Source organism: Manduca sexta, chromosome 6 (genome assembly GCF_014839805.1).
Source record: "Manduca sexta isolate Smith_Timp_Sample1 chromosome 6, JHU_Msex_v1.0, whole genome shotgun sequence".
Lineage (NCBI taxonomy): Eukaryota > Metazoa > Arthropoda > Insecta > Lepidoptera > Sphingidae > Manduca > Manduca sexta.
This window is the reverse complement of record NC_051120.1, coordinates 8759292-8772498: the sequence shown is the minus strand read 5'-3', so window position 1 is coordinate 8772498 and position 13207 is coordinate 8759292. Positions and strand designations below refer to the sequence as shown.

Here is a 13207-nt window from a genome sequence, read left to right as displayed (position 1 = left end):
GTTCTCCATAATCATTTCGCAGGTATGTGAAGTCTATCAAACTGCACTAGGCCAGCGTGGTGGACTGAAGCTTAAACTCTCTCAGTAGTAGAGGGATGCCCATGCCCAGCAGTAGGACAGTATATAATACAGGGCTGGTCTTATATTTATGTTAATAGATCATTCTAAGTTTGTTTTAGCAAAATAAAAAATACTGTTTTGGGATGTTTAAAATTATTTTACCTATAGGAGTGTTACTACATCAAATAAACATGATATAGGTATGACAGGCATTTAATTAAATTTACACGATTTCAAAATTGCATTCTAAATAACATTCCAACAATAACATACAAGGATTTTGGCTGTCTATACTAATGTATAAAGCTGAAGAGTTTGTTTGTTTGAACGCGCTTATCTCAGGAACTAAGTAAACAGATCCTGTTTTTTTTTTACTGATAGGAAACTACATCTACGCCTATAGAACTCAGGAGTATATCCCGGAAAATATTATTGTTAAAAACTTTTCCACGCGGGCAAAGTCGCAGTCAAAAATCTTGGTAACTTTCATAAGGTATTTTCCCTTTTTTGTGGCTCATATAAAAAATGTTGTGTACGGCCAATCTACAGCAATGCTTTGGGTACATCAAAGCCATTACCTACTGAGAGGTAAGCACTGAGCACTCTTCTAACAACATAATTTTTTGCAGAATTAAACATTAATTCTAACCTAAAATAACAATTTGTATAATTATAACATAACAGTACCGGTAGAATATATAGGTAGATGGAATGTATTCATTAAATTTAATAATTTATTCGCATTCCGCAACCATAAATTGTTAACATCATTTCAATTCAGTAAATTTGTACTATACCACCAGTTCAGAAAGTATTTTCCAAAGAAGAACAGGCAACTGGTGTTGCTCTTTTCAAAATCATTTGAAATGTATAAAGTATGTACAGTATAATAAATAAGGAACGTGTTGCGCAATAACATTCTATTGTCCAGAAACTCCTGTTCATAGTCCGAACTAACACTAATCAAAATGACCTTAGAGTGAATTGATCATGTGAGAATCATGTCCCTACCATCCATAAAGCAGTCACTCCACCTGCTTTGCACTCGTTGCTTGACATATATTTTTATTACAGTTAAATAACAAGATGAGCTTGCCGCTTGTCCAATGGCGATCACAAAATATGATGTTGTTAAAAATTATATGAAAATATACTTAAATACTGTGAATCGTTTGAAAATATAGCAACGCCATACAAATCTTTGAATTATTATCTATCTTTTTTATTTCTTTTGTTTTAATAACAATTTTTTTTCATCTCTTTGTTTTGTTTGTTGAATTGAAATTTGAAAATTGAATGTGTCAAAATATTTTTTTTTGTATTTGTATTTGTATTTGTATAATTACAAAGTACTGCGCGACACTTCACTACGCTAAAGACATAAGTTGTTAGCCTCTAATACCCAGTAATTACGTTGACTATAATGTCCTTTAACCTTCAACACAATAATGCATGAACTCGCTCCAGCGAGCGGGCTCCTGCATCCATGCAGGCCGCTTCTAACAGGTCGGTCTGGAAATCTTTAGGAGTGGTAAAACAGGTCAGTAGAAGACTTCTTTCTAAGCATAGCGATGGACGTCCAACTGCAAGGTGGGCAGTCTGGTAAAGATCACACAAACTCGCTAGATACAGGCCGCTTCAGACAGATCGATCTGGAAATCTTTAGGAGCGGTAAAAACAGGTCAGTAGTAGACTTCTCTGCAAGTGTAACGATGGACGTCAAACTGCAAGGTGGGCAGTCTGCTAAAGATCACAGGAACTCGCTGGATACAGGCCGCTTCAGACAGATCGATCTGGAAATCTTTAGGAGAGGTAAAAACAGATCAGTAGTAGACTTCTTTGCAAGTGTAATGATGGACGTCCAACTGTAAGGTGGGCAGTCTGCTAAAGATCACAGGAACTCGCTGGATACAGGCCGCTTCTGACAGATGGATCTGGAAATCTTTAGGAGCGATAAAAACAGGCCAGTAGTAGACTTCTTTCTAAGCATAGCGATGGACGTCCAACTACAAGGTGGGCAGTCTGCTAAAGATCATAGGAACTCGCTAGATACAGGCCGTTTCTGACAGATCGATCTGTAAATCTTTAGGAGCGATAAAAACAGGTCAGTAGTAGACTTCTTTGTAAGCGTAGCGATGTACGTCCAACTGTAAGGTGGGCAGTCTGCTAAAGATCACAGGATCTCGCTAGATACAGGCCGCTTCTGACAGATCGATCTGTAAATCTTTAGGAGCGATAAAAACAGGTCAGTAGTAGACTTCTTTGTAAGCGTAGCGATGTACGTCCAACTGTAAGGTGGGCAGTCTGCTAAAGATCACAGGATCTCGCTAGATACAGGCCGCTTCTGACAGATCGATCTGTAAATCTTTAGGAGCGATAAAAACAGGCCAGTAGTAGACTTCTTTCTAAGCATAGCGATGGACGTCCAACTACAAGGTGGGCAGTCTGCTAAAGATCATAGGAACTCGCTAGATACAGGCCGTTTCTGACAGATCGATCTGTAAATCTTTAGGAGCGATAAAAACAGGTCAGTAGTAGACTTCTCTGCAAGTGTAACGATGTACGTCCAACTGTAAAGTGGGCAGTCTGCTAAAGATCACAGGATCTCGCTAGATACAGGCCGCTTCTGACAGATCGATCTGTAAATCTTTAGGAGCGATAAAAACAGGTCAGTAGTAGACTTCTTTGTAAGCGTAGCGATGTACGTCCAACTGTAAGGTGGGCAGTCTGCTAAAGATCACAGGATCTCGCTAGATACAGGCCGCTTCTGACAGATCGATCTGTAAATCTTTAGGAGCGATAAAAACAGGTCAGTAGTAGACTTCTTTGTAAGCGTAGCGATGGACGTCCAACTGCATGGTGGGCAGTCTGCTAAAGATCACAGGAACTCGCTGGATACAGGCTGCTTCTGACAGATGGATCTGGAAATCTTTAGGAGCGGTAAAAACAGGTCAGTAGTAGATTTCTTTGTAAGCGTAGCGATGGACGTCCAACTGTAAGATCGGCAGTCTGCTAAAGATCACAGGAACTCGCTGGATACAGGCTGCTTCTGACAGATGGATCTGGAAATCTTTAGGAGCGGTAAAAACAGGTCAGTAGTAGATTTCTTTGTAAGCGTAGCGATGGACGTCCAACTGTAAGATCGGCAGTCTGCTAAAGATCACAGGAACTCGCTGGATACAGGCCGCTTCTGACAGATCGATCTGGAAATCTTTAGGAGCGATAAAAACAGGTCAGTAGTAGACTTCTTTGTAAGCGTAGCGATGTACGTCCAACTGTAAGGTGGGCAGTCTGCTAAAGATCACAGGAACTCGCTAGATACAGGCCGCTTCTGACAGATCGATCTAAAAATCTTTAGGGTTAGCAGCAAGCAGTATAGCGGTGGACTTCCTATGACTTATGGTGATAACAACAAGTTGTTAGGTTACTTATTTGAAAAAAATATGACACTTGAACGTGCACGTATATTATTTTTTTGATATTTATTGATATTTCTAGAATAAAATCAATGACCACAAAGGCTTGTCGAAGCAAAGAATCGAATATTATCGGATACTGCATGTTTAGAAAAGGAATCTCTATGCCTATACCTATAAAAAGGGATGAAAAAATTATTATAAAAAACTATCAGGGTTTGTGATAACTTTTGGCACAATGTTAGCAGAGGTAAGACGAATATGTGATTTCATTTAGTAACATAGTATAACAAGGTCCCTATATAGAATAATGTTATACCATTGATAAAGAATGCATAGAAACTTAAAAGTCCCCTCATCTTTAAATGTTAATAGAATCAGATCATAGACAAATTTTTACATGATCTTCAAAAAGAAAAGTCAGTTTTATCAAGACGAAGGTAAAAAAATCCGTATTACATTAATTAGATATTATGGGCGATTTTTTTAATTCGTACAAGTAACCGAAAATGCATTATAAGATTGCAATCAAATCCGAAACATTTCTTAATAAACGTACATATTAGTATTAAAAATTAGATATCAGCCAGTATCCTAGAGCAAAAAACAATAAAAGTTCGAATAATCGAAAAAGGAACACCTTTTGTTACATATCTTGATAAGATAATAAAATAGATTTAAACTGATTTCCCCAAATTTCCGCCGTAGAAATATTTATGAATGAAATGTAGTTACATAGATGAACACAGCTGCGCCAGTCGGTCTCAATAGTTCACACTGAGCGGCCGCGAAAATGAAGCTGTTCGTATTATTAGGGTTGTGTTTAAGTGTTGTTGAGAGCTATAGGTTTCTAGTATGCAATCCCATGGCTATAAGGAGTATCACTTTGCTGGCTGAAGGCGTTGTTAAACATCTTCTCAAAGCTGGACATGAGGTACCTATGTACACTTTAATAGTGATTCATTATGTTTACGCGAATGTTAGAGATTGAAATAAAACTATTTACGGAATTTATCGCGGTTACTTATATTATTATTTTCTACCAACGTTTCGAAGACTTTGCAGCCTTCATGGTTACGGGGCGGACTGAGGTGTTGGTCATACGCAAGTGAAAGTTACAATATCAACCTACATTTAAGAATGATATATTTTTTTAAATATTTTAGATCTACGCAAAATGAATAAATAAATTAAAAAGCCTTGCTAGACACATATGTAGACAAATATCTTTCTGCTTTTTTTAATCCTTTATCTGAAAAGCTTGTTCATAATTTTGTGACCATTTCATCAGGGACAGCCTAGTTGGGAATGGCCTTTTTTATTTTTTTGTTTTCGCGGAGAGAGTACCTTATGACTGCCGCCAAGCCTTCTTGAAGGGGCGATTGGGCGGTTATGTTAGGATCACTATGCCTCACGACTCGGTGTTGTGTCGCCCGGATTTGATGCTGACCTTCAGGGGACCACCAGGCCGAGTCCCTAACCTACAACGCACGGCATACCAACCAAAACTCCGCGGTGGCCCTCTTCGGTGCATTAGGGACGACTGTGGGCTTTCCCTGACGGAAATATCTAACCCCCTTATTCATAGACATTTTTTATCTAAGGACGGAATATTCTTGTGATAACAAATCTGTTTCTCAGTGCTGACGGCATGGCAGCCTTCACAGTGCGTAGACATAGAACCGCTGTGATTGGCTAATATTGAGATACGACTTGAATATAGTTGGCTGGCAGATAAACAAAGCTGAACAAACAGCAAGCTATCAGATAAACAAACCTGAGAAACAGATTTGTTATCATAGCAATGCTCCGTCCTTAGACAAATAACGTATATGAATAAGGGGGTTAGATTTGAGTTCTTATATCATGAGCGCCACTCTATAGGTATACACAACCACAAGCTGTCAATATTGACGATACTAAAGTCAGTTTGAATGGAGTTCAGTTCAATTCAGTTAAACACAGTGAATGTTCGGAACGCCAAATCTAGTACGTAGTACATATATATCGAATATCTTAGATATCTTTGATGGTAAAGAAAAACTTAAATGGACAAAGTTCTCATTAATGCGTGTGGCAGTCATACTAATAGATGTACTTACCGTGCGAAGATGAGTGCATACAATAAAATATTATATGCACTAGGTAACTGAGTCGTAATTCCTAGTTTAAGAGGCAGGGGATGACATGCATTATACCTAACTTTAGTTTTCTTTACTGACTACCAGGAAAATTCTTTACGTAACTAGGTGTACGTCATCCCTGAACACAAGGCGTCAAATCTTTAATGATTATAAATTGTAGATATTTGTTTTCATTCAATGTTATGCTTGAATAAGCACATTTAATTTACTTATTTACATAAAAATAATTTCTCTTTTATTTAAACTCCATTGTTCTCATTATCTTATGCGTGTTTAATTCAATATTTTATCCTAAGAATCGAAATATCGTTGTATTTTGTTATTTTATGACTAACATTATAATCATCATTTATATGATGACTATTATTATTTTTCAGATCGTGTTCATCACAGCGTTCCCTGACAAAAACAACAACAATCCGAAGTTACGTCAAGTCGATATTAGCGAGAACTATAGGCGTATGCAAGGTAAGAAACAGTGGTTTATTATAATATTTTTTTCTTAGACCAATTAATATTGCCGTCTCATCAAACGATGAGAGTAAAGGAAAAAGGAGTGAACTTGTATATTGCGCACACTTGTGCACTATAATATCTCCTGCGCACCTAGCTGGCTTCTGTTGAGATTGGCCGCCGGAGCCGAAACTAGGAGGGCTTCATTCATTAATGAAACAAGTCCAACGGCATAGCAAACAAGCTCATCTAGCTTAACTTATGCAATAGAAGAATATTTAAAAATCGCTCGACGTTGGTCGGTGACGTAAGCATACACGTGACGGGAAAAAGACCACGACAGCTCCTGAAGGTCTTTTTTTTGTAAAATTTAGTATATTTTTAATATAAAGTAGTCGGAACAAATCTATATAGATATAGATTTTTCATGTTAGGAGGGGTACCTTACGATTTATTGCCAAGGGCCCTTAACATGTAGTTTAAAACCATTATCAATGGCCAAGGTTCGCTATAACCCGATCTTGTCAGCTTCCCTTTTGTAGAATCTAATTTATGCATATTGGTACATATATATGTTGTGTAGGGTTCCCTTTTTGAAAATTTCACCTTTCGCCTCTGCCCAGTATTCCATCATACTTTAATTAAAATAACTATTTTATCTGAACATATAAATCTATGACTGCGGCGGTAGAGTTGTATGTGTGTGCGGCACGCCTTCTGCTCTAGCTCGGGTTAAAATTCCAAATTCCGAAAAATTATATTGGATTTTTTTGCACGTTATTAGCGCGGAGTATGGAATTTGTGCCTTATCTGACGATAGGCTCGCCCCCTATCACTTCATGGGAAGAAATCCACACAGCGAAATCAGGAGCACTAGCGGTGCGCATTTGCACCGCTTCAGTATGCACAAATGTATCCAATACTTAATCTAGAATGCCTATTACACAAACGTTTTTCTTTACGAATAAGTTTACTCGTATTACTATTATTACAGCTGAAGATATATTGAACATTACCTTCCTCATGGAAAATACTGATCAGACAATCGATTTGGAACTTTTACAAGAAATGTACATAGATATAGGTATACAGACCATGGAGAACGAAAATGTAAAGAAACTGATGCAAGAGACAGATCAACATTTCGACGCTGTGATTATTGATTGGGTGGATACTGATCTTTACGCTGGGTAAGTTCATACTATTGATCATTTTAAAAGTGTTACAATGGTAGATATGACGAGACGTGTGAGTTGCTCTTTTGAGAATGCGCACGATTTGGAAGGAGATTACAAAAGTTGAAGTTATATAAAACTAGCTTTTGCTCGCAGCTTCCTCCGCATTAAGGAGTTTTTCGGGATAAAAATTCCGCTAAAAAAAGTATCCGATTTAATTTAATTTTTTGGCTCACTATTTTGGTCATATACTTCCCTATAATTGATAGATATGTTGTCGTGGACTTGTATTTAGAATTATTTAAGACACACCATCCTACAACCCGATGTATTTAAACTCCAACGGTTTAGGCAGCGTACGCCAAGATGGCAATTTCATTTTCCAACTCACTTGATAATGTATCGTTATATATGATCAAATTACACAAAATCATTATAAATTTTAGCCTATGTGTTATTCTGATGTATAACCAATATTATTGTAAAGTTTCATCCAAATCCGTTCTGTAGTTTTTTCATGAAAGAGGCACAAACATACATACATCCATCCATCCTCACAAACTTTACTTTTACGGGCCTTCTCTACTACTGACTACTTATGTCTTACTCCACCACGCTGACCTAGTGCGGATTGATAGACTTATATTTAATTTATACGATGTTACGCCTCATACGGTGTTACCCGAACACATCACAACGTGATTATGTAATTTATTTAAACATCATCATATTGTTAAGGGTAATCGAGTTATAAAACTCTATTACCTTTGCCTCGATTGCTGAGTGCGTTAACTCAATTGCTTTTAACAATATGATAACGTTCAACTACCTTGAATACCTATTGTAGTGTTTGCGGTTGGAGTATTCGTGGGTACCATTGGTTAAAATATTTTATTTTTCATTTCTATTGCAGTAGCGTAAGGTCCATATAATCCGATTCCTGCTGGCTTCCCTTTCGTAATTTGTTTAAAATTGCAAACCGCATTTATTATTAGTAACTATTAAAAAAGCGGTGATAGCCTAGTTGGTCAGGGAACGGACTGCCGAGACGAATGTCCGCAGGTTCAAATCCCAAGGGCACACACCTCTGACTTTTCTAAAAAAATATGTGTGTATTCATTGTGAATTATCGCTTGCGCTTTAACGGTGAAGGAAAACATCAGTACAGTGATTTAGAGACTTTTGTAGCAGGAAGGGTCTTAAACACTCATAATCCCACACTTTCCATTACATTACACATAAACATAAAATAGCTCTATTCCAAAATTCCAAAATATGCATTTCCTGACTTTGCATACATACATACATACATTTGCATACATACATTAACCATAAATATCCTTAAAACTTACATTGCCAGCGATACAATTTTAAATTATGGCTTCTAATTGCGGATTTCCTTAATCTAGTATGATGCAATTAACTCCTTTTTCTGTTCAATTAACGACATAACAAAATATTAAGTTAAAAAACATACGCGCTCCGAAAATATCACCTATGTTTTCTGATTATGATAAAAAACGGTTAACCTTTGTTGTGTACATGACTGACTAAACAAAAAAACATATAATAGTCGATAGCAGACTCTAAATTTGGAACAAGCAAGGCCGAAACGTACTTGCCGCTACAATTGACATCAAAAGTAATTCGCTCGACCCTGAAATAATATATTCGAGATCTTAATCAATACTACCGTTTTATTGTTGTGGTAGCATCGTTATTTGGCAAGTTTATCGGTTCAACTCCGTCAGGCATCAATTTGGTTTACTTTTTTCCGGGCCGCACGGATAGATAGCCTGGCTAACATTGGATCAAAAACGCTACGCCTCTGCATACATAGACAGTTTGGTATGATTAACGTTAAACCGTTTGATGTACCTATTTCTTCTCTTCTTCTTCCTCTTCTTCATCATTCTTTATAAGGCTTTTCAACCTATTCAAAGCCTCATTTAACATATTCCGTTCGTTGCGGCATTGAGCTCTTTTCATCCAGTTTAATCCGGCGTTGTGTTACCTTTACCACGTCAGTGCCATCAAACATGAAAGCGAGACTAAAAAATTCAAATTATTTGAAAAATACAGATATAAGCACGTAAAGCCGTTCTGTCCTGCGCCTGATCCCATTACGGTCATGTCGGACTGCCGTTACACCGATCTATGAGAGTGAAGAAACAGAGAGTGCACCTGTGTATTGCGCACACACTTGTGCACTATGAAATCTCCTGCGTATCTGGCCGATCTCCGTTGGCTGCTGTGGCCGAAATTCGGCTAGGAGCATCGATATACATAAGTCAATGGCTAGGAGAGATTCAGTTTTTTGTTTTATAATCTTAATTGATACTGTTTTGACAACATATATCAATATTGTATAGATAATCAGATTACCGACGAGAGACTGTAATACTTGATAACGTACGGCATTGACTGATTTATTAATTTTCTTTATTGACTGATAAAATTAACCCAATTTCATCACATTTCGCAATCGTTTTATCTTACGGATATGGCAATCTAATAAAGCCTTTGATATTCTGGTCCCCGGAAAGAACAGAACGGAGTAATAATCGTGTATACCAAGGTTAGTAACTTCCGTTTATAGCGACAACGTGATTTCAATCACTCTAAATCGTTTGTGTCCCAAGACAACATTTATCTTTATTTTCCTACTACTATTTACTTCCTACTTTTGCTTACATTTCACAGCGTGATTGTTAGTCTATAGGTCACAGAAGTGCCTCAATTTACGATTCTGATTGAATACTAAAAATTTTAATGGAATCACTTTACGAAAAATCACCCTCAAACTTGTTGAATTGAAAATAACCAGCACTATACCTTCTAATATATCCTTTCAGATTCGCCGGAGTCTTCAATACTCATCTAATATGGTCGTACTCCATGGGGCCATACTGGCCGATTTTAAGACTGATTGATGGGCACTCAAATCCGGCGTACAGTATCAACAATATGTCGCCAAACACCTTACCCCTGGGCTTCAGACAAAGGGTTGAGGAACTTTGGAACCAGTTGCATTGGAGTTACATTAAGAAGTAAATATATTATTGAAAGATCAGAAAGCTAAAATAAAATATCTATTTGCAACAAGAGTAGGTTATTATTGTAAACTGTTTATAGATTTTTTTTTCTGTCTATTTGCATATTGTCAAGAACAAGACCAGAAACTAAAAGAAACTGAGTCCAAATATCGTAAAATAAACTAATAAGAGAGAATCAGATACTAATTAATATCTTTTTGATCGGTTTAAAAATCAGTCTTATAGAGCAGCATCCCTGCCCTTCAATAAATAAGAATGTAACCAACAGTTCAACCTACTCAGAGAAGAAAACACTTTGCAATAAATCTTTTGAACTTACAGTTTCTTAGTGTTCGAGAAAGAAAAGTCTGTGTATGAGAAGTATTTTGGCCCGTATGCCGCTATGCGAGGCAGAACTCTCCCGCCTTTTGAAAAGGCCATCTACAACGCCAGTCTTGTGATCGCGAATGCTCATCATGCGATCGGTGGGTGGCCACAAACACCGCAGAACTTTAAGTTCGTGGGAGGATGTTACATCGAGGATCCACCTAAGTCATTGCCTGCGGTAAGTTAATTTTCGTTTGATCTGGTCAACAAATCCAGAATGATTTCTTTAAAAGAAAAATGTACCTTTTTGGAAGAAACACATTGAACGTTGGAAAAATTACGCTAATTGGAAATATATTGTAAATTGAAATGACAATTGTTGGGCAGAATAAGGACGGGGAGCTAAGTAGTAAGGGGAAGTTATGTAGTAAAATGAAGAAGAAAAGTGATACAATTCAGTAAAATCTAAATTCAATACAGTGCATGAAACATTAAAGTTTGATATAAATATATTGTGAAACCTATAGCCTGACCGTTCCCAATGTATATTTTCTATATTATGAATAAGGTGAATGCTATTAATGTTTATTGAAATATGTTTCTGACAGAGACGAGATGCAAATAACAGCTAATAGTTTAAATTTTTTAAAACAATCCGAATGCATAATATCGTCGTTTGCATGTCCTCGAGCATTGAATTTTGATGCATATCGCTCCTATAAATATAGCCCTTGCATATGCAATATAATGCATTATATAATGATGCTATTTCAATCATGACTTTTGATGCAATGAATTTAATGATCTATTACGTCAGCTGTCATTTTCCTTTTTCAGGACTTGAAGAAATTGATGGACAGCTCTACTAACGGAGTTATATACTTCAGCATGGGCTCTACTTGGAGAAGCAAGGACATACCAAAGCAGTTAACGGAGGGATTGTTAAATATTTTCGGAAAATTAAAACAAACAGTCATCTGGAAATACGAAGCGGATTTGCCAAACAAGCCTAAGAACGTGCATATACTCAAGTGGGCTCCACAAACTAGCATTTTGGGTTAGTATAATTTGACTTCGGCGTATTTATTTTAGGTACCAAAACGTCTAATCTGTCAAAGTAAGTAAGTAACCAGTAAAAGCATATTTATATGCTCATCTCCTTTACAGCTCATCCCAACTTAGACTTCTTCATCACGCACGGTGGTCTCCTGTCATCAACAGAAGCCATTCATTTTGGTGTTGCACTAATAGGAATCCCAATTTACTACGACCAGTTCCACAACATGGTGAAGGCAACAACCGCCGGATATGCTATCAAAGTGAATCTCAACTATGACTTAATTAAAAACTTGGATGCAGCCATAAAAGAAATGCTGACTAATCCATCGTAAGTATTATTTCCTATCGTCGTAAAGATTATAATTGTCCATGATTCACAAGTTGATTTTATATCATTGTTTATTGAATGCAGACTTGCCTATCTACCATAATTCCCAGATTATGTTTTGAAGTTCTTTAAAAGACAAAGTATTAACCAATCAAGGGATATCTTCTAGCTCTTAAACTTCAACTTTCTTTGCAGATACAAAGCAATGGCCAAAGAACTTCAGATGAGGTACCATGACAGACCAGTAAAACCTTCAGTAGAAGTTGTCCATTGGATTGAACATGTAGTGAAGACCAAAGGAGCTCCTCACTTGCGTTCGCCTGCCCTACATGTGCCTTTCTACCAGAAAATTTTCCTAGATTTACTTGCCCTTGTATTTTTAGTTTTATTATTAATAGTTATAGGTTTATATTTCTTGTTAAAACAACTGTTTAAGTTAGGAACTGCTGAGAAACGTAGCAAAGTTGACTAGTTTTAGGTTTAATCTGGTGTATTTGTGTGTAGATGTGCATTGTGAATTATAGTGAGACGATTATTATTTACTAGACTTTGTTATTCTTGTTTGTTGAAATTCTAATTAAATATAAATAATATTGGAAAGGTCTTTTTTCTTATTAAGGTTTGATTTGAAATCATGAGATACATTTTATCAATCAAATCATCAAATGTCCTGACCAAATATAAAAATAAAACAATTGAGATATTATTTGTAAGAAAGTAATCTTAATTTGATTGAAAACTTAGTTCCACGTCGAGAGTGTATTTCCAGTGTAAGTATAACGGACATTATCTGTACCTAGTATATCTGAATAATGTCACTGGCTAATACATGTATATCCAACAATTCAAAATTTGCACCGCTTAGATCCAGAAAACAATAAACCAATAACTTTTAGTATTCATTTAAAAGACGTTTGTTATTCCAAATTTAAGCCTTTTGGTCTGTTCTTAAAAAAAAGAAATATGGTTTTCCTTTGGTTACTGAGTAATTACAATTAAAATATATCACATAGCTACTAAACAGACTAGCACTGTTCCGGTAGAGATTTAAGGTAATGTCTTATAATACCCTGAAATCGCCCCCAATGCGTTGACGAACGCTACGGCGAGCTTAGTCGGTACGCTGATGTGCATAGCATGTTGGCAACTCCGACATACCTGCTTTGGTTCCTCGGACTAATGCAAGATCTTAAAGTAATTTCCCCGCAAA

The 13207-nt window shown here is 36.7% G+C and overlaps 1 protein-coding gene across 1 annotated transcript; it reads left to right on the top strand.

Annotated features, from left to right (window-relative positions):
• The first annotated feature begins 4214 nt into the window (after positions 1-4214).
• LOC115448942 (UDP-glycosyltransferase UGT5) lies at positions 4215-12597 on the top strand. The gene is made up of 8 exons (XM_030176575.2): positions 4215-4410; positions 5998-6088; positions 7068-7263; positions 10104-10298; positions 10626-10848; positions 11448-11667; positions 11778-11997; positions 12193-12597. The coding sequence occupies exons 1-8, from the start codon at positions 4270-4272 to the stop codon at positions 12467-12469; spliced, it is 1563 nt and encodes a 520-aa protein (XP_030032435.1). The 5' UTR covers positions 4215-4269; the 3' UTR covers positions 12470-12597.
• Positions 12598-13207: the final 610 nt, after the last annotated feature.